The sequence below is a fragment of the Lynx rufus genome, unplaced genomic scaffold (assembly GCF_022079265.1).
Source record: "Lynx rufus isolate CCGP_SWC_20201006 ecotype Redwood Valley unplaced genomic scaffold, mLynRuf1.p SCAF_12, whole genome shotgun sequence".
Lineage (NCBI taxonomy): Eukaryota > Metazoa > Chordata > Mammalia > Carnivora > Felidae > Lynx > Lynx rufus.
In genome coordinates this window covers 6,501,238-6,524,104 of record NW_025814826.1, presented here as the reverse complement: position 1 = coordinate 6,524,104, position 22,867 = coordinate 6,501,238, and the positions used below count along the sequence as shown (strand labels likewise).

At 37.6% G+C, this 22,867-nt stretch overlaps 1 protein-coding gene across 3 annotated transcripts in view; it reads left to right on the top strand.

The window, feature by feature from the left end:
- Nucleotides 1-22,867, top strand: part of PCMTD1 (protein-L-isoaspartate (D-aspartate) O-methyltransferase domain containing 1) — a 68,627-nt gene that overhangs the window by 34,475 nt on the left and 11,285 nt on the right. For 2 of the 3 annotated variants that reach the window (XM_047073918.1, XM_047073919.1), the window contains exons 3-5: nucleotides 8,655-8,757; nucleotides 20,539-20,710; nucleotides 22,539-22,662. In XM_047073918.1, coding sequence (XP_046929874.1) covers nucleotides 8,655-8,757; nucleotides 20,539-20,710; nucleotides 22,539-22,662 — 399 coding nt within the window. Of the gene's footprint in view, nucleotides 1-8,654; nucleotides 8,758-14,918; nucleotides 15,111-20,538; nucleotides 20,711-22,538; nucleotides 22,663-22,867 lie in introns of those variants that run through there. The other variant, XM_047073920.1, reaches the window with a different exon arrangement.

Below are 22,867 nucleotides of genomic sequence, written 5' to 3'. Positions count from 1 at the left end.
TAACCCACGATGTAAAAGTTACAGGTTTCTTACGGAACTTAAAGTATCGGGGTTCATCCAACTTAATGTTTTCCTTGCCTAGTTCCTGAGTTAATAGAAATGACTGCAGAAACTGCCAGAATCATTCCAATACTATGTTTGCCACTACCTCAGCTTACAGTACTACTTAAAGGTAAAACAGTTGGCAAGCTTATGTGCTGAACAGGCAACTTCCTGCCCACACTGTATCGTCCAGTTGCTGATGAGTTAGGCTACGTGTTGCTGTCACGTCTCTGTACTCTTTTTCTGTTTACCAGAGGACATTGAATGGTCCTCCTTCAACTGCCGTGAGGTTGCTTTGACTTGAGATGCTCCAGTATTAGCTTTCATTTTAGCCCCCTTCTCTCTTTAATGAGGTATGATTTACATTACCCCATTTTAAGCGTGCAATGAGTTTTAGTAAATTTGCAGTTATGCAAACATTATCATAGTCCAATTTGAGAATACTTCTATCACCCCCAAACATCCCCCATTCCCAGTTGAATCCACTTCCTGTCCCCACCCCAGCCCCTGGCAACCATTCGTCTACGTTGTTTCTATAGATTGTCTTTTCTGTACATTTCATATAGGTAGAATTATGCAACAGATGGTCTTTTGTGTATGTTTTTTTCACTTGTCCTTATGTTTTCAAGGCTGTAGCATGTATTAGTACCTCATTCCTCTTTTATGGTTGAATAATACGTTATTACATGGGCATACCACATTTGTCCATTCACCACTTAATGGACATTTGGGTTACCACTTTTTAGCTATTAGGATCGATACTGTCACGAACATTGACATGGTGCAGATCTTTGGGCATCCGTTTTCATTTCTCTTGAGTGGATTCCTAGAAGTGGAATTGCTGGGCTCTATGGTAAGTTTGTTTAACGTTTAAGGAAATTGTCAAAGTGTTTTCTAGAAAAGTGGCTGCACCATTTTCTATTCCCACAATGTACGAGGTTCTGGTTTCTTCACTTCCTCACTGATGCTTGTGTGGTGTTTTGTTTTTGTAATGGTATCATAGTAGGTATAAACTGGTATCTCACTGTGGTTTTACCTTGTACTTCTGTAGTGACAAATGATGTGGAGGAGAATCTATTCCTGTGTTTTTTTAGTGATACCCATGTTTTTAGTTAAATGTCTTCAAATCTTTTCCCCATTTTTTAATTTAGCTGTTGGGTGTTCTTATTGATGTCTAAGTGTTCTTTATACATTTTGCATACAAACGCTTTATCAGAAACACGGTCTTCAAATATTTTTTTCATGCTCTTTTAAGCACCTCTTTTAGGAATCTATTTTGGCTCACTTTAAGCCAGAGATGAATCAGGGAAATCCAGAGTGGTCTTCAGCCCCCACCCCCCATTCTTTTAGATAAGACAAAACACATTCTGCAGGTTCTTAGTGTTTGCTTTAGAATATATTTTGTATTAAACCAAACCTCAGTTATTCCTCTATCCACCCCATCCCCCCGCCCTTTTTGTGTGAGGATTGGTTTTTTTCTTTCTCTTTTTTTTTTCTTTTTTTTTCTTTTTAGGAGTTACAAAGGCTCTTGGCATGTGCTTTATTTTGGGCTCTGAGCAAATCTGTTTTGAAAAGAACCATTTATTTCATTTAGGCTACTCATATTTTCTGAATTCAGTAAAACTCATCGCTGTTTGAACTGTTCCTTCTTTGTCCCAGTTAGGCTTCTGTGCATCCTCTGCCCACATACCCCGTCTTGAGTTGCCATCACTAGTCTATACTTTAGGGCTCTTCCCCGTTTTCACTTATGGTTGTGGAGTGGAAGTCATTACTAATCTCAACCATCTCTTTCATTTTTACTCCCTCTAAAAATCAGTACCCACGTGATTTTGTGTTTATGGACTATTACTGCTAATTATTATAGGGCAACAAATAGTAATACAAACATCAAATATTAGGAAACTACAGATTTTAGAAATTTTACAAAGTTTTCACAGTAATTTCTGGTTATACTTCCTCATACTGTTCTTCAGAGTTCTAAGGCAGTCCCCTTGGTGTGAAAAATCTTAGGTTGTTCTTGCACATCTTGAGTTTGTATTTATCTTCAGGATGAACTCTCCCCAACTCAGATTGTCTTTGTTTTGCAGTTAGTTGCTCCCTATTGTCTGTGAATTTGCTACTTAAAATTTATTTGTAACTCTCAGATCAGTACTTGGTGGCTTTTGAGGTCATTTGTGCACGAGAGCAGAGGCGTGAACACTTTGGGTCACTCTGCATGTTCCTCGTTGGGGTGGACGGGGGACAGCTGTGCCTTCTTGTCACAGCTGGCTTTTAGAGGAGCCTAGCAGATGAAGACAGAAGGGGACAGTGCAGCACAAGCAGCTCCTCTGGTTCTGGAGCCTGTGTTTGGCCCCTCCTGGGATGCTCTCGGGCAAACATCTCTTAATAGTTTGGAAGCTCGTTTTCTCTTCTGTAAAATAAAGCGAACAAGCAGATTGAGTTGTTAGGTTTTAAGATTATTATGTGTTTGAGGTACGTGTGTGTGTGTACGTGTCTCCCCTACTAGAGTGGTTCGGCACTTGGTAATTCAGTGTTTGCTGAAGTTTATAGAACGTAAACTACCGTAAGTTATGAGTGTCAACCCTGTGTTTCGGAAGATTACTTAAGCTTTCCGAATTTGTCTCTTTATGCGTAAAGTAACTTGTGAAGATCTCACAGTGTAGGAGCTGGTGCCTATTCCCTTCCTCTCCTCATACGGTTTTCCCTGAGCGGACTTGGTCGGTTGGACTGAGCACGTAGATGAGAGCCAGAGATTGGCTTGAGTCAGCAGGGCTACTTGGCCTGCTGGAGTTCCTGATCCCTTCAGGAACCTGTCTTAACATTCTCTTGGAGTGTGGCTTCTGCAGGGGCCGGCTTAGCTACCCTCCCACACCTTTGGCATTCAAAGATTCTTTCCCTGGATTTCAAGTCTCCTTCCACTGCCTTTGTGAACACTTTTCGTCCTGTTAGGGAGGCTGATTTGGCTTTGGCTAGCGAAGGGTGAAGGGTGGATCTTTTCTTCTGTCTTCAGGTAACATCCATGTACAGAGGATTCACCGGTTCCTAGCACCAAGGCCGGGCCCGTCTCCTGAACCGGGGACACTCTTGATCTTCCGGGCTGGGCCAACACACTGGATGCTAAATACATGGTGCTTACGGCGCATCTCTTCGGTGTGCCCAAGATTCCGGAAGCGTAGCTTGTTTCCGGCTCGGGTCACCGTCTCTTATTCTGTCCCACACGAGGCAGACAGTTCACGTTTTCTTCTTCCTGTTGTTGCTCATTCTGGTGAGAGGTAGCTTTTTATTTTCTATCCCAAATTCTTCCAGGTGGAAACCTAGACAGCAGACTCTGTTCGCTCTTTCATCAGTTTTTGTGGAATGGGTAACATACTGGTAGGGTTAAAAAATTCCCAACGAATCGAAAGGTATACAAGAAAAGGTTTTCCATTTCTCTCCATTTTGTCTAGTTGGCGGGTCCCCACTTCAAGAATAACTTCATAGAGTTGGGGACACCTCTACTTGTGCATGATACTCACATGATTATACGGATAATAGCTGACTTGAAGTCATAATCTCCTTCGGTACATGAAGGAAAGTATGTATTGCATTTTAGAAGATTCCCATCCTAGCTGACGTTAACAGACTTCTTTTGAATGGAATGTACTTCCCTCAGTCTTCCTTGCAGTGCCTCGTTCTGTGGTGGTAACAGATAAAATAGATTTGCCGTATACTTAATGACTTTTGCCAGTATACTTGATATTTAAATTTAGACATGAAAAATACACATTTTAGGTTTTGTGTACATCGTTTGCTTCAGTCCGAGTTGCGAACCTTTTCAGTTTGGGAGCGTAGGTCCATTTTTGTACTTTTTTATTCCTTCAACACTGTGGCGGCTGCTGAGGATCTAGCAGAAAACGAGACCCACCCTGTACACTTGAAGTTGTGCGTCTCATTTCTGAACCAGCAGTAGAAGCATTGTTGTCAGTTTCACCGGCCCATTCTTCATTTGGTTCACTGTTTGTTATGTGAATTGGTCACCATGCTGGCCCCAGTGTATCTTCAGGCATTTCACAAATACGCAGTGCAGCGAAAAGAGCTGCCGAAAATCGCTTCCAGGGGAAATGATTGCATCAAAAAGAATTTAGATCAAGTGTAGAGCTGTTTAAATTAACTTTTAAAACTGGTTTTTGTAGGTGAGCACGTTTTTTTCTCAGTTGATTGAATCTACTCTGGTAGAAACCTAATCTCTATTTTAATGTTCCACCGTAGTTGTGTGAGATAGTCATAAGTTGCTGTGAACATACTAGACTTGAGTGTATTCTTAGCCTGCTGGGTGGAAACATGTAAATGATCTGATTGTGACGTCTGGTTTTGGACATGTAGTTTACTTAAGGGCTCGGATCTATTTTCTGTAACTGTTTAGGCCAACATGTTCAGATTTTGTGTAAACGTACATCTAAAATTCAAGTGTAATAAAGAAAAATAGCACTTAGAAATCTGCCGTCAGCTGAGAGGAGCTCGAGGGACTGGAGCTGGAACTTTCTGGAAAATTTTCAAGATTTGCTTCATGAAGCCTTTCCTAAACCTGCAGAGCGGAGAACCAGGTCTAGTCTAGTGTTAGGTAGATCCAGCTAGCTTCAGAATGGTTATGTGAATGTGGCAGGACTCAGTAAACATTTGACCCTGTTTTTCTTTAACGTGCTCTTTTTGTACAAAAATGTACAGAAAACCATAAGAAATTGTTATCTTAAGTGGCAATATATGAGATCAATTTCTTTTTATCTAGTTGATGATTACTTAATCTTTTGCGGATTGCTTTTACTTCCCTTTCCTTTATGTCCCTTTGCACTATTTATGTCTCTTTGTTATACCCCAAGATGTTTACAGAGAGAATGAAACCTATTCTCTTACCTGTTACTGTCTCTGAATTCTTACAAAGTTGCTTATAAATCTTCCCCCAATGCTTTATTTTATACAACTAAAATTAGTAATAAAATATCATTGGAACTTATTAAAAAATGTTTTTACATGATATATTTCAGTTGTTATTGAGAAACTTTATACTAGTTTCATACAACTCAAATAACTGATTCACCTGCTCCCTCTTGTGGTAAATACTTAGTTTTATCCAACATGCTTTTATTGGTAACACTTTACCAATGAGAATAGAGATTCGGATAGTCCAAAGAGATTTTAAAAATCAGGAGGATGTGGCTAGTGTGCTCAGCCTGGACTGTGTTTAAGGTTATCTGTAGGGCCTAGGCCACACCCTGAGAGATTCCCTTGGTCTGTCTGGGGTGGGAACCAAGCATCTACAGTTTAATTTTTTTTTTTAATTTTTTAAAAATGTTCATTTATTTTTGAGGGAGAGAAAGCGTGTGAGCGGGGGAGGAGCAGGGAGAGGGGGAGACACAGACTCCGAAGCGGGCTCCAGGCTCAGAGCTATCAGCACAGAGCCCGATGCAGGGCTGGAACTCACAAACCCTGGGATCATGACCTGAGCCCAAGAGAGACACTCAACTGACTGAGCCACCCAAGAGCCCCTAGGCTTTCCTAATCGCTATTTGTCTTAATTAAACTTTGATTTCTGTGTATATTTCTATTTTTTCTTCAATGTTTAGCTATTAGAGATAATGGTCAACTGTTAGTACTTTTATTTTTTTAATATGTAATACAAAAAAATGAAACCGTTAGCATTTACAGAAAAACCTCTTCACATTGGCAAATACAGAATAGAATTGGTAACTACTGAATACAAAGTTACATTTATACTTTATCTCTTAGATGGTGCTAGAAAGTGTTGACACTTCTTTTGGATACTGTTTCATTTTTTCCATTGTACCTTTCTGTTAGAATTCTTTATTAATTTGAAAATCTGAAGACCATTTTTTGGTGGTCTCTTTGACTAGCCATTATTTTCTGATAAAAAGTTATATGTATGGGTATAGTCTGGACACTTTAGACAAAAGGGTGTAATGACAGAAATGTCTCCTTCCCACCCTAGGTCTCTGAGGCCCTTTCCTTGGAAGTAGCTGTGTTTGTGTTCTTAGTTTTCTAGGTTTTATTTTCTGCTCTATTTAATGCCTGTGTCAAATATGAGTTGTAATAAACAGCATCACACTACATTTTTATCATATATTTAAAATGTTCCAGTTGTATTTTACATTCTAAATAAATGAGATATTGGCAACATTGCTATTTAAGTTCTGTCTTTTATTAATGAATTCTTTTAAATTTACTATTTTTAATATGTTAATTATACAGCTTAATAGTGATAAGGATATGTTTCCAAAAAATCGTAAATGGTGTATTTGCACTAGAAGTTAATGCATAATATATTCTGCACGTCTGTTTACGGTATGGTCAAACCCTTTATATATTAATGAAATTGTTTTTATACCCAGGTAATGTGAAAAACAAGTTATGTGAAAAACATCCTTAAGAAATTTTCTAAATGAACTTTAACCTTATTTCCAAAAGTTGCCACTTTGGTTTTAGACAATAAGCAGAAAGCAAGGAAAGAAAAAAGAGACTTTTAAGTGATGAACCACCTGTGTAGTCCCTTTGAAATAGAACTCAAGGTCAGACTCCCTCTCTTAAGAAAGCAGTGTGAAATACTGAATAGAAGCCTTGATTTCCAGATTCTTTACATGACACCTTTATTATGTAGCTTATGCATTTGGTCTTAAAGGAAACTTCAGATTCTAGCAATATGGATGTTTTTCATTGATTTCTTATCCATGTAGCCCGGGTTTGGTCTGGTCTCATAAGAATAGTTGATTACTATAGCTAGATTCTTAATGAAGAATGAAAATATGGAAGTCTTTGTTTTACATTAAATGGATCACCTAGGAATTTATCTCCTAGAACAGTATTTTCCTCAATATGTGCATAATGTTAAGTAATTATGAGTTGAGTTTTTTTAGTGAGGAAAACTTTGTTCAGTGTTTCCTAGCATTCTTTGTTTCCTTATGGAAATTCAAGTTATTAAAGTATTCAGATTCAATATAAAAAAGAGATGTCCCCATGTGTTCTCTGAGTTTATTTATTTATTTTTTTGCCACTTTTATTTTTGAAGACAGGTTATTTTTGTTTATGGTAATAATCAGGAATTACAAGAGGTCTAAAATGATACCAGATAGGATGTTCCAGTTTTCAGACGACCCAACTGTTTGACTGTAAGGAGACCAAAACAGAACATTTAAGATTGCATCAATCAGCATAACTTACTTTAAAAGTATGAAAACACTGCAAAGGTAGTTAATTCTACCCGTTGTGTTTTGATGGATCATGTACCTTTTTACCCATATCTGAATACATTTTTCAAGTATAACCGGTTTTTTTAATCATATTAAATGGAATATGATAGAAATACAGTAGGTTAAAGCATTATCTGATTTTGGCTTGAAGATAGTATCCAAACATTTTGGTTTAATTTTTCTAGTTTAGGTAGTTTGTAGATCATACATCATTTTTTTTCAGGTGCCCTCTGAGCATTCAAACATGATAATTGATGACTGATTTTTTTTTTTTTTTGTTTAAAACATCTTAGAGGTCAGTAGAACTCCACTACTATGTATTGTATTTTAATGACATTCAGTAGGGGGTATATCCAGTTAATTAGTTCCTAAGATACAAGATACAAAAAAGAAGTATCTATAAGATAGGGAAGATACATACACGTATTTTTTTCCTAGAAGACCAATTTCAAAATAAAAATATAACTAAAGTATAGAGTAGAAAACTCTGGCTCAGTTTTGGAAGTTCAAAAGCACGTAGCCTACCCAGATGAGATTGTGTGTTACTGTCCTGTGTGTCACGGGGCAGGCGGTAATGCGCCCAGTAGCTTTGGGAGATGTGAATTCGGTTGCCGGTATTCTGTGACTGTCGCAGGTCTCCCTCCCAGTACCGTCTCCTGGGGCTCCGAAAGCTCTCCTTTTCTTCATTCCTAGAATGTCACTCCTCCTTGGCTATGGGTAGAAAGAAATGCTAAGTGTGAGACACCGGAACAGAAGAGTAAAATCGGCTGTGCAGTCCTGCCGCCTGGTGGCCACATTCTGCTAGACGTGGGGAGCTCCGGAAGGCATAGAGTGTAGGAACTTAGCATATAGTGGGATGTGTGAGACATTTATAGGATAGCCATGTTAGCCCATGGTGGCAGGCACTTTAGAATTACCCAGTTTTTAACAAGTGATAAATGAAAATGTAATGGTGAAGAACTCAAAACTTTAGATAAGAATATGATTATTTCTTAGTCAATATTGTCCTGACAGATGGGCTGCTCTCGAGAGAACTCTCTATAACTTAGTCTTTCCGTTTTTCCTTCCTTCCTTCCTTCCTTCCTTCCTTCCTTCCTTCCTTCCTTCCTTCCTTTTTCTTTCTTTTTTCTTTCTTCCTTTCTTTTTCTTTTTTCTTTTCTGTCTTTCAAAGCCATGGAAACAGTGAGATTTTCGATTCAGCTTTTTAAATCTGGCTAGCAGACATTCACATATTCAAGCCTTTTAAATGCCCCTGTGGTAGAAAAGTGAGCAGAAGTTAAAAGAACTCTGTAAAGATATATTACTATACGTATATGTGTGTGTATTTATAAATATATATATTTTATAAAAATGCTGCTGCTGCTACAATTGCAGGTCCTTTTGGAATAAATCACGGGATTGAGCTTCATTCAGATGTGGTGGAATATGCCAAGGAAAAACTGGAGAGCTTCATCAAAAATAGTGACAGCTTTGACAAGTAAGTATTCACATCTATAGTTTTGATTTGAAAGCAGTTGATAAGCAGCTAAATAGGACATGTCTGTTCCTCAGTGCTGTTCATCGATCCTGAATTGCTCCGCTGAATGCAGCAGAAATCAGTGTGGTATAAAATGACTGAAAAAATTAAGTTAGAGGAATCACGCTATCATTTTTGTTCTGTGTAACTGTAAATTATAAATAAACGCAAAGTAACTTTTGTAATCATTAGTATCACTGCATCCGTCACTGGCGGATACAGTGATAGTAACGGCGGTAGGGTTACGTTCCATTCATTAAAAATCAGACAAGCACCTTTTCTGGCGTTAGAAAATACTGTTCTGAAACTGGTTTTATACCTTTGGAGCGGTAATTTAATAGTTCTGCCCTCTTTAACATAGGGTGATACCTGTTAGCATACAAAAGACTTTTTTTTTTTTACTTTTTTTTTTTTTTTTTTTACATTTATTGATTTTTGAGAGACAGAGAGAGACAGAGCACAAGCAGGGGAGGGGCAGAGAGAGAGGGAGACACAGAATCCGAAGCGGGCTCCAGGCTCCGAGCTGTCAGCACACAGCCCCATGCAAGGCTCGAAATCACGAACCACGAGATCATGACCCGAGCCGAAGTCGGACACTTAGCCGACTGAGCCACCCAGGTGCCCCCGAAGGACTATCTTAAAAACACTCAATTACCTTGTAATATAACTAGAGTTAATTATCATAGAAATATATTGATCTATTTTGTGATAAGGTTGTGTTGAAGCCATTGCTTTGTAAAACAGTGTTTTGAACTCGGACTTGCCCTTAGAGAGTGCAGACTTTGGTCCTTCGCCTGGCAGGGGAGTCTTCTCAGTGTGCAGTGTTCCTAAAATTCAGCAATGATAGCGCTACGGGGCAAGGGTGTCTTATGCTGAAGTACACGAGCTCTGCGAAGTTGTGTAAAACGTGACGGCATATCTTCCAACTAGTCATATTTTCCAAGAAAGCCTTAAAGAGCTTAGAACACTAGCTTAGAACAAGGTCACCTTCTCTTGCAAAGTTTTAGTACAAAGCCAGAGTTCTAACTCTGCTTGTCGGGAGTGGGCCTTCCCCACTCATCTCTAGGCCCTGGCCACGACCACGGAGGTGAGAAACTTGGGAGTCTGAGTCAGGGCTGAGGGCTTTTTTCTAAGAGTTTCAGCCTCGGGACAGTGCATGAAGGAAGCGGAGAAGGCCCTGCGAACGTCTGCCGGAGTGTTTTTTCCTCTTTCCTCCCCTTCTCTGCCCCTCCTCTCCGTCCCCCTGCTCTTCGCTTTTTCTCCCCTTGCCTTTGCCAGCGTGTATCTGTCCTGTGGCAAGTGGCACTCGATTGGTTGACGAATAGAAAACGGATACGCTGCTGCTGCAAATCCTCAGTGAAGGGCAGTCTTCTGTCTGGCTGTGGTTGTAATCGGGTTATGAGAGACCTCAGGCGGGCAGGCTGGAGTGAACTGGAACGTGTTCAGGTTTATTTTGTCCTATAGTTAATGCCATGTATTTGAGCAAGCCATTTGAATTTTCTGCGTCAATTTGGGGAACACCATCCTTTCTCTTATTTATGCTTGTCTTTATAAATAGTTAAAATTTAAATCACATTGGAATCATTTTTCAAGTGCTTACCGTGTTGGTTCATATTCTGTTTCCAAGAATAACATATTGTTTGACAGAAAAAAAAAAGTTTTTAGCCGAAGTTATTTTATAGGAAATTGGGATTCAGTTTTATCATCCTTTTGTGTCTTATCATTTCTGTCTGCTTATTTGTAACATGTTAAATGCTTAAGATGTGGACAGGAATATTTTTTATATTGTTGATCAAAACTATAGAATTTTGTTGAATTTATTGGATTCCTATTTTATGTGTTTTGTTGTTGAAACAGTATACACAAAAGGGCCTTTTGAATACATTTGAACTTAGAAAATACAGAGGCACTATTAGTAAAAGCCAGTGTTTAAGTTCTACCATGAAGTCTGGTGTTACTAGATAGTAATCCATTTCCAACAGAATGCACTCAAGGATGAACCTTGAATCCCTGAAGCATCTCTATACAGGTATCTTTGGAGCTCAAGTTTAGTGCTGACAACTAGGCCTGGGAAAGAATAGAATATGTTATTATTTAAAGCATTTCTATGTTGATGTAATTTATAAATTTTTTTTTTCAACGTTTATTTATTTTTGGGACAGAGAGAGACAGAGCATGAACGGGGGAGGGGCAGAGAGAGAGGGAGACACAGAATCGGAAACAGGCTCCAGGCTCTGAGCCATCAGCCCTGAGCCTGACGCGGGGCTCGAACTCACGGACCGCGAGATCGTGACCTGGCTGAAGTCGGACGCTTAACCGACTGCGCCACCCAGGTGCCCCTATGTTGATGTAATTTAAATATCAAATAATCCGTAACAGAGAAGCTTGAACACTATATATTTAAGTGTCTCAATTAAAATTTTTTTTTCTAAAATTGTTTTCATATAATTATAAAACAATTAAAATTTCCTTGTGTTTCTTGAATTTGTTGTTACTCTGTGATATAGATTTGTTATTCATAAAATGATGAATTAGAAAATATGGTGATACGATTTCTCTAAATGTTTATAATTTTTAATGGTCTTGCTATTTTAGTTAAAATAGACTTTATAACAGTTGTTTTTGAAGCATTGCAACTTTTTAAAGCAGATTCGTACATTAATAAACTAGTCTAAAAAATTAGTTCTGGATATATTATCTCTTTTGGTTTTCAGGTAGTGTTCTGAAGTATTATTTAAATATTTCAGATCTCTATATAGAAGTATCTTACATCCAAAGAGCACTAGGTACTGGGAAAACGTTTCCATTTACGTAACGTGGTGAGTGGTTGGAAGCTGAGATATCAAAGTCGATGAGTTCTCATTGGCCTCCTGTTTTGGTCCTTTTATATTATTTGGTTTTGGTGACAAACTATAAAGATATAATAGTGTTCTTTCTGTCTTGTGTTTTGATGATTTCTGTGCAATTTTTTTGGTGTTTGTGGATGATATTTCTATTTATATTAACTTTTGGAATTTGAAAAAGTTGCTGTGCAAAGTGATTTTAAAAATCTCATTTCTAAGCAGTCACATTATATTGTAAACAGGTCATCAAGATACATATTTTAATTAATAAAATAGAAAGTAACTCTGGAAAATTAATTGCTCTTTAGGTATTCCTTAGTACCAGATTATTTTTGATTATGTGTAACACAGAATAGGTAGCTGAAACGTAATACTCTTCCTTCCTTATCCTATTGGTTTGGATCTTTTTTGGGGGGGTGGGGAGGGTTGGATCTTTTTTAATCAGTTGCTTTTTCAAAACTATTATGTCACGATTTAAACTGCATTTTTAAATTTTCTTACATGTATCAATTGGAGATCATAACTCCAAATACAGTAGGTAGGGAAAAAAAATCCATAAACTACTCAACCTTAAAATAAATAAAGTAAGGTGACCTTTTAAGAAATGTAAGTGTGTGTTTTTGTGTTTATTTTATAAAGCAAGCTGGGTTCCTGAGTCTTGAAAGTAGTATTTCTTCTTTTAGAAGAAAGTGTCTTTATTGTAATGTATGCATTTTAAAATTTTCTTTCCATGCCTTACTCCTATATCAGCAAACAAAATAATTTGGAGAGGCTACTCTGAATTGACTGTATTTGGAGACGGGCAGGAGGGGGAGCTCTCTTGTATGGTTTATCCTTGCTCTACGTTGGTATTTCCAGATTCGTTGAAATTCCCTTATAAACATGACATTTGATTCCTAGGGTCCTCTAAAACATTGGCAAACTTCTCTAGTCAAGGACCAAGTAGTAACTACTTTGGGCTTCCTGGGCTAAATGGTCCCTTTAGCAACTGCTCAACCCTGCCATAATGCAGAAGCAGTCTTAGACACTTTGAAAGGGAGTGGGCATGAGGTGTTGTAGGTACACTTGCTTTACAAAAGCAAGCAGCAGGGTGGATTTGGCCTGTTTGCTGACCCTTGTATCTTCACACTCTTGAGAACACCTTTATTTTAGCCCACTCTGATCTAGACAAGTCTTTGGGCCTAGGTCTTAAAGGCCGTTAGGTGTCTGGCTTTCATGAGGGAAGAAGTTTGGACCAGGTCAAGTTATAATCAGTATTTGTGCTTGAGCAGTAAGCAAAATAATCTCTCTGGTGGTAGTTGCTTGGAAGAATAATTCAGTTAAAGTAGCCTGAATTGTAAACCTTTATCCTGTAAATGCTTTGCAAATGAGTTGGTAATTGGTATACACTTTTTTATAGCAATATTATGTATTTATGTAATATATACATGCGCATGTAGTTGACTCAGCTCCCTAGAATGCATGCTTTGGAGTGTGCCATTTCCTAGGAATACATCGCTCGATCCTGTCTCCCCTCCCTTTCAAGGATACTTTAGCCAATTCTGGGAATAGTCTAACATCAGTAGTCAAATGAGTGCAGCATTGTTTGATTTATTTGAAGATTTTCATTCTGTTTGAACAGAAGACTATAGTTTCTATATAGTTTGTTATATACATGAGTCATATGAGTACTGAAAACAGTAATGAGATAATAAAAAATAATAGCACCTAATATGTATTGTCTGTTCATTAAGTACCACGTACATTCCACGTGCTTAATCCACAGTCCTAGAGGCCATTTTGGTGTCCACGTTGCCCAAGTGGGAAAACTGAAGACTGGACAGGCTGTGACCTCGGCTATGTCCATCTTTTTATGTACTTCTGAATTAACTATGATGATGTAAACAGTGATTTATCCCAATATTTGTTCCAGCAGGAAGCTACCCATGAATGACAGTCGAGCAGTTTAGCCCCAGATACAAAAGTTGAAGCAGCGCTTATATTTTTGTCATTTATTTCCCTTTGATTAGGATTAAGGAGGGCTGTTAACATGGTTAAATGCACGGTAGCATTTTTATTACAAAGCATACTTACCCTGTTCACTGGTGAAACTCACCTATGGTGTGAGTTACTTTTGGGGCAGAGATGAGTGAGCGAGGCAATGCAGTTGAGGTATGAGTTTTAGTTAAGTGCAGATAGTATACTCTTTTATGTTTCAAAGATGTAATTGGCTTATGGCAATGTCTAGTGGCCTAATTTGATTTTTAAGTGTAGGTTTGTGTTGCATGTGCTTTGATTTGCCTTGGAAAAATGCTTCTGTGTCCTGTCGACTTTACCACTAGAATAGTCCTGCTTCCTCTTTCAGAGAATTATGGCACACTTGAAGTAGTTTTGCGATCTATAAATGTACATTCAACATTACTTCAAAATATTTCTCAGATATTTGAATATTTTCGAGACACTAATAATGCTCAGATGGTAGCTTTATAGCAATTACTACAGGTTGTGAACTGTTTTCAATCATGACATACATTCAAATGGTGGTAACAGAAGTGCTTGAAAATAGTCATCAGGGCTATTCATCAGTTCTGTATTTTTAACATCCGTGAGAAATGGCACGGGGAAAAGTTGGATTTAGGAGAAGAAATTACCGTTGAAATACTTGGACGCTCGCTTTTATGTGATGTACCTGTCCTGTTTCCTGTAAAGTGTTTAGAGACTGGTTTTGATCCTATGGATTTTCCTAAAGCTTCTTTCAATGAAAAAACACTGTATTTACTTACTCTTCACACTTTGCTTTAAATAATGCTTGAAATTATTCTGAGATGAGATTGATGCAATTGGAAGGGAAAACACTTGAAAAGGTAAAGTCTTTGCTTTTTAAATTTTACACTATTCCGTAGCTTAATTATTGATTGTAAGAGTTTTTGAATGGTATAACTGCATTTGGAGAGCAAGAGATAATAATATTTCCCTGGATGTTTCTTCCCAGTGGAAAATTCTGAAGTTTTGCCTTGTTTTAACTAAATAGTCATAGCTCTCAAGACCCAAAATGTATATTTTGACTAAGTGTTTTAAGAAAAAGAGGTTTCTGTGATTCATTTGGCAGGTGGTTTTGGATGAGGTCTGAGAACAAGGTAGGATTCTTTCCTATGACCTTGAAATCCTTTATTCCATTGGAATAATTGTCTAAACTTTCGATGACAGCATCCTGTGGCACATGATAAACTAGGTGTGCAAATTGTCAGCCCCCCACTTCAACAGTGTATTGAAGGGGAATGTTGTTTTTTCTACTCTCAGTCAGCTCCTAGACCTAGACTATCCGTCTAAGAGGGAAGCTGCAGGGCAAGGCTAGGTCACCCTGATCTCCTAGCAGCTTATCAAAAGAATTATATGGGCAAGTTGGCAAGGTCCCTGCTGTGAAGGAAATCACCTGTCCGACTCCAGATGAAGATATTTCAACACGCACCTATAAAGAAAACCACTGCTAAGGTAAGTGATGAGAATCCCAGTGTTATTTCGGGCCAGTGTTCGTGTGTAAGCCAAGATAATGTGCTCTCTGTTTTCCCACAAATGATTTCCAGTGTACGTTATTAGTAAGAGCGTGCCAGATAGTTTTCCCTCTCCGCATAAGAGAGTCTGAAAACAGTTCCTGGCTTTGCAGATTTAAATCAACAAATGATTAAAGTCTAAAGTGAATAAATTTGTAGTTATTACACGCATTTCAGAGCTGTTTATTTTGTGTACGGATAACTTCTATCGTTAGGTATAATTCAGTGTAATTTAGGAGCGTGAGTCATCTCCATCTGGGAAATTTTGTTTTGGAAATATTCTTCAAAGAATAAAAATGATTGCTACTTTTCACTTTACTAACAGACATAAAATTTTAATGAACTTTCCTAAATTAAGAATAAAAATTAGAGCAAGCACACGTGAGCCATAATTTATGAATAATAATAACCACGAAGGAAATGCCGTTTTGGTTTGCCTCCCTGCTCCCCCCTAGGTTTCGTGTAGTTTTTGATTGATGTGAAAAAATGGAATTTGGGTTTTCCTTTTCACTAATTTTAACCTAGATTTCCTGTATAGATCTATAAATAGTGTAGTACTGTTTTGTAGTAAACTGAAAAGCTCTGGTTAATTTATTGCTGAAGTCTTCCAGATTATACACAGATTGTATTTGTGGTTTAAAATATGTCCTTTGCCTCTATAGAGGTTTGTGGAAACTTAGGTGAGATGCAGCTTTCAGAAGATAGTGAAAGCCTACGGGAGAACATGTTTTCTTTATTTTCCTGTCAACACTGGAAGAATGAATAGGAGTTGTAATTTACTCTGATGACACGGTAGCTACTATCCACGTCTCCAGTCAGTCGTCCAGCTCTCTGTAAATATTGCCTGGGCATCATCTGACACGGGTGGGGGCACATCCATAAACATTGGCCTACACACGTCATTAGCCATGGAATTGGTGTGAGTTTATTTACGTGAAATGCTGTTATAAAAATAAGCCACAGTTTTACTGTTAGAATACAGAATGTCTAAGATCCTCAAATATGTACCTAGTTAGAAGGACTAAAGCTCATCTCTAAGTCCTTTGTTAGGAAAGGTAGTCCATTACCTACTTTTTTTTTTTTAGATACAATGTATAAAATAATCATTTTGAGAATTGTTTTGTGTTCTTTAATAATGTGAAGGATTCATGTATTACTGGTAGAAAAGGTTAAGCCATAGTTACAACCAAGAGTCTCCAGATGAGACACTATCTCTGGCAGATATTTTTCTTAATGACCACTAAACTGGTAGTGTTACAATTTTTTGGTAATGTGTTTGGCATATGAATTTTCTTTCTTTTTAAAAAAAAAATTTTTTTTAATGTTTATTTTTTGAGAGAGAGAGTGCAAGTGTGGGAGGGGCAGAGAGAGGGAGACACAGAATCAGAAGCAGGCTCCAGGCTCTGAGCTGTCAGCACAGAGCCCGACGCAGGGCTCGAACTCACAAACCGTGAGATTATGGCCTGAGCTGAAGTCGGATGCTTAACGGACTGAGCCACCCAGGCGCCCCTGGCATATGAATTTTCTGTGTTCTAGATGTTCTAGTGCCAACGTTTGAAGACATTACAGTGTCCTCAGTTTTACTTATGTCCTTGAAATTTTACTATGTTATATCTAGAAATAGTCCAATCCTTTTGGAACGTCTCAGGTTCAATTAAACTTTCAGATTCGAATATTCTGTTAAAATAAATTAATTTGACTATGTTAAATGAAAGTGTAAAGAACTCGTATGTATTTGTTAGAAATATATGTTCCATTTGCATTAGTAGAAATTTATAGATTTAGAGATTACTCCCTAAGAGAAAGCAAAATATACTTGTTCTGATCTGCATTCTAGGGGGAAAAAAGATGAGGTCGTTTTCCTAATGTTATTGTGGCTTATTTAAGATCTTCTGAAAGGCCCAAAAAAGTACCTTTCAGTTATAGGACAGTTGATTTATTCATTAAAGGTGAGGATTTTTTGAAATTATTTGAGTTTTGCCTTTTTTGGCATTTTGAGAAAAACTATCTTCTGTAGCATGAAGTTACAGCTTTTTATAGTGACCAGTTTAGTACAGCAAGGATCATCGTACTGTTACAGAAAGTATCATAGGCACATATTTTTCTGTATCTTTCTGGGCAAGTTTCTCTTCTAGTCCTAAGATTTTTTGGGTCCCTATTCAAAGTGGATAGGTAGAAAACATTTATGTTTTTTGTATGGTTCTCTTAGTAAATGTATTCTGAGGACTGTCATAGGTGATGGAGATACATTTAAAATTCGGAAGAACTATTCACAGAAATAGAAAGGAATACCAGGGGAATGTTTCAAAGGGAAGCCTGTATTAAGGAGAAAGTATTTGAAGCGCCTCGTCAGAGATTATAAGCAGAAGGGTATTTGTTTAGTATCTTTAGTTTATGTGGCTGTTGAAATACACACGCCCCTACACATAAATAAAAGAAATATTGTGCTATTTTACATTTATTTTGGGCTAAATCTTTGAAATCCCGTGTGAATTTTATCCTCACAGTACAGCTCAATTTGGACTAGCTGCATTTTAATGGCTCAATATCCACATGTGGCTAGTGACGACCATCTTGGCTCCCCTGTGGTTCTAGATTGTCCTGTCTCATCTTGACATTTCTCAGGGAGCCTTTCTCCGATTCCCTAGGTCTATTTCCTTTCGTCCTTAGTCTTATGGAATCATATTCCTTTCCTTTAGAGCATTTATTATAGCTGTAAATCTGTATTAGTGACATTCTTTGATTCTTGTCTCTTCCACTAGATGTAGGCTTGAGTGTTTCCCATTCTGTTTCCAATCTTTACACACAACTGGGCTTGATAAATAATATTTCACTTAATGAATTGTGCTTCTTAGGAAATTTGACCAGAATCACACCTTTGATTTTAGAATCAGGCACTAAATTATTTCTAATTAATTTTGCTTGGATGAGGACGGATAAACTGTCACTAATCTGAGAAGTGGTCTTAATCGTAAGTTGTGTACTCGTAATGGTGTTGTCTCAAGTAATAGTTCTGTAAGTTACCATGCATTTTTAACAAATAGGAAGCTTTTTAAACCGTAAGCATATTTTTTAAGTTGATTTAATAGACTTGATAAAAGAGGTTTAATAATTTAATTTTTAAAATACAAATTCCCAAAAAATAAGACTGACTTAAATTATCATAAAATTAAATTATTTAAGATGAATTTTTATAAGAATAAAGATTTTTAGATTTCATTGAAAATAGTCTAATGTTTTCTTGTTAAAGAATGTTTACTGTGAGTTTCGTAGAATGATTAAACTACATGATCCACAGTATCTTATACTTAAAAGTCAAGAAACTATACGTTGGCCATATTTTAGGCAATCATAGGTCATACCATAATCTTGAGTTTAAAAGGAATTTAAACATGGCCCTAACCGAGGTGCACTTTTATGTGTACCATGCTAGTAGGAAGAATGAGATACTGTTAAAATAGAGTTGGGTAAGATTTCATTACTAAAACTAATACTTGAACTGTGTCTTGAAGGGATGGTAGGCATTTATCAAGGGAAGGAAAGAGGGAAGGGTATTTCAGTCAAAGGAGCAGCATGTACCCAGCTACAGGATTTCCAAACAATTTGTGCTAGTTCCTCTAAGCAACTAGAAGCACACACAGTTGACTCTTGAACAACATGGGCTTAAACTGTGCAGGACGGCTTAAATGCAGATTTTAGTACGGTACTATACATGTATTTTCTCTTACTTATTTTCTTAATATTTTCTTTTCTCTAGCTTACTTTTTTGTAAGAATACAGTATGAAGTACATGTAACTAAAAAGTGCTAGTCATCCGTTTATGTTATCATTGTGAGGCCTCCGGTCAACAGTAGTTTGTTAGTAGTTAAGTTTTGGGGGAGTCATAAGTTATACTCGGATGTTTGACAGCAGGGAGGGGGTCAGCACCTCTAACCTCCGCCTTGTTCAAGGGTCAACTGCAATTCAGTATGTGTGTGTGTGTTAGGGGGGGCGGTGAGGGGGAAGAGCAGGGAAGGCAGAGGCAGGAAATGAATCTGGCAGGACAACTTGATGGTAGAGTCATAAAGAGCCCCATGTGGCACTCTAAGGAGCTTCACTCCGTCCTCTGCAGTAGGGAGCAAAATGATGGAGGGGAGACCTGAAAAGTGTGAGCAGCGACGAGGCAGTTACAGTGAAAGAAATAATGAGGCATGGACTCTACCCTAGTGTGGGGGTATGGGGAAGAGAGGGTACACTGATAAGTCATCCCATCCCAACTCCTCAACCCTTCCCACCCCACCTCTAAGCCTCCACTAAGAAGGTAGGGGACCAAAGACAGGGCATAGTTCTGGTAAACTCTTCTTTAAACATTAGTGAGTATAACGTGTTGTTGTTTAGTGAATTTTAATGAAAAGTTGTTATGTAAGAAGTCTATTAATTAGCAAAGGACAGGATATGTTTTACAAAGTAGAAATGATTATGAGTCAATCTTTGTCATTTTTTACCGCATGCCGAAACTTTTAACATGGATTATTCCATCCTCAAATAATAGCCTGACTTTTACGTGTGGTCATATTAACGTTAATCAACTTAAAAGTAAAAGGATATTCCATGAATTAGTTTTCTAAAAGATTATATGTTTTATTAGTGCATTGGGTTTTAATTAATGTTATACGTTAGAAACTATTTACAGATTTGTTACACCTTAAGGAATAAAGTAGGAGTCTAAATAGGATAGTTTGTAAAAGCATAACTCTCTATACCATGAACCAACACTGTAACCAGGAACAGGCAGCCTGGACAAGATGCCTTTGCTTTGAAACCCTATCTCCTTCTGTTGCATAGGGAGATCCCAGGGGCCAAAGCAGCAGTCACATAACAGCCCTGTAACGTAGCTCTGCTAAAATCTCCCTAATCATAGTGGTTGCTGAAGTGCGTCCTTTCCTGACGAAGCTTTGCCACTGTTAGCCACGGCAGAAATGTCAAACAGAGATGTGGACTGCACGAGCCCTTTTCGTGGCCGCTGGCCCATCGGCTTTTCTTTTTTTTTTCGGAAAGGGCAGTGGAAGGTGAACTTAGTGTATATCACTTGTGGGGCATCACAAGATTGGTATCATGAGGAGCTTTTCCTTATGCTCGTTTTTTAGGCCCTAAGTGAAGTTTCAGTATGGCAAAAAAAACAGGTTGTTTTAAAAATGTGAATTATATCATTGATAATAAAACTATATATTTGATCAGTTTAACTTCATAAATATGATATTTAAATCAAATCTGATATTTTATCCTTAATTTTGGTAACTTCACTATTTGAAAGAAGTGGATTATGTTAATTTTTTTTAGATTTAACCTTTTGTTTAAATGAATTAAAATATATTTGTTTTTTCGTGCAGATTTGAGTTCTGTGAACCCGCATTTGTGGTTGGTAATTGCCTCCAGATAGCGTCTGACAGTCATCAGTATGACCGCATTTATTGTGGGGCTGGTGTCCAGAAGGACCATGAAAACTACATGAAAATCTTACTGAAAGTTGGAGGCATTCTGGTCATGCCTATAGAAGATCAGGTAACTTCTGCCCTTTGCTTAAGCACGTTAGTTTAAGGTGGGAAATGTTCTATCAGTGAAAAGTAGGCTGTGATTTTTAAGGAAGCAGTACTCTTCACAGATCTAGCTATAAAAACAACAAAAACAAAACCTTGAAACAGACTCTTGAACCAAAGCAGATACAGAAGAGATCCTTCTACTAGGGTTTGAAGAGATTTTCGTCTCCCCAGAGCTTAGCCTGTGTGATGTTTGCCAAGTTGCTTCCTCCCACAGTTTTTGTACCCAGAGCTGTTCAGTTGGGTGTGAAGATCTCTACCAGCCCCTCAGTTTCCAACATTCTTTAGTTCTTTGAGCGTAGAAAAGAGAAATTCTGTTTGGGATTTGGTTTGGACTTCTTAAATCCGTTAAAGAAACAAGTAAATTTTTAAATCTTGATTTAGTATGACATAGACTCATTTGAAAATATTTTTTCAGTTATTTATCTGCCTTCGGTTTGGAATTATTAGGGATAGTAAGTGTATGAAATACTAATGTATTCAGGAAATGGGTGGCTCTTTCAAAAGGAAATTACTTTAAAAATTTATAAACATGGAGCGACCTGGGTGGCTCAGGCGGGTAAGTGTCTGATTCTATTTCAGCTCAGGTCACGATCTCACGGTCATGACCTCAACCCCTGTGGAGCCTGCTGGAGATTCTCTCTCTCCGCCTCCCTCTGCCCCTCCCCTGCTTGCACTTTGCTCACACGTGTGCTCTCTCTCTCTCTCTCTCTCAAAAAAAAATTTTTATAAAAATGTATTTCAAAACAAATCCTTAATATTCATATTAACCTAAATTTGAGATGTTTAAAACGCCTTATGGTTTACACGGTAGGAGATAAATTATATAAGACAACTGGGACCTTGCCTCATCATTTTGGAGTTTATAATCTTGGGGGAGGGGGTCCCTTAACATCATAGCATGTTATTTGCAACTCAGTAGATTTCACCATTACCGTGCACTAAGCTCTGTAGCAAATTGTTTGTCCGTAATTAAAAAGACATAATATAAAAACATTCATTAAAAAACATTCCTGGAAAAACATTGTTACTTGAATGCTTCCAGAGTTGAGACTCCCAGATGAACAATCTTCTGTTATCTGTTGAAAATACCTTTCCAAATATTTTTAAGATAGGGCTTCCCATTGGTATTTTATTAAATATTAATTATATACTATCATCCGAATGTCAAATGGGCTTATTTTTATAATAGAAATTGAAGATATTAATTCAGCTTGATCAAGCCATGTACTGAGCTAGTTTTTTTTTCCAAGGACTGGGGATGAGTTTTTGCCAGGTAGGTAAAACTTGTAATGCTCTTGTGATTAATTACGTTTATTTGTGAAATACTAAGTTGCGATTAGAATTAGAATCTGCATTTTATGACCATCATGGGCAACCATGAAGTTGACTCATTGGTACAGTAATCAGAACGTGGTTTTATTAATGCTTTGTATAATGCTTTAACCAAACAACTGAACCTATGTGAGACATCTAATTTGGGATCCACTGGAGGTGTGGGTTGGAATGAGACCCCTAGAAGGTATCAGACCCCAAATATAACATGATGGGTCACTTGACCATATTTGGATATTCTATATACATTGATTTATCTATCTTGAGCTGCAAATATTTGTGATTTCTTCTGTATTATTTTATGGTAAGTATTTAAATGATAGTAATTTGGTTGCATTCAAACACAGGTGATTATATAGCAACCATTGGCAGTTATTCCATGAAAACAAAATTGTGACTGTAAGGCGATCGCATTTCCAGGATTAAGCTATTCTGTTTCTGTGTTTTCCTCCAAATAGTTAACACAAATTATGCGAACTGGACAAAACACTTGGGAAAGTAAAAATATCCTTGCTGTTTCATTTGCTCCACTTGTACAACCAAGTAAGAATGATAATGGCAAACCAGATTCTGTAGGACTCCGTAAGTAACTGTTGGTCCTTTCCGCCTGAACCGTGACTGTTGTTAAACTCTTATGGTTGGGATTTAATGGACTATATGATTATGAAAAATCAAATAAACATGCAGTTATATATTCAACAGACTTATTCAGCTTTTTTGTGGGGGTGGGTTAAAACCCCTACCTTGCACCAGACACAGTTAGCTGCCTTCATGGGCATATGAAAAG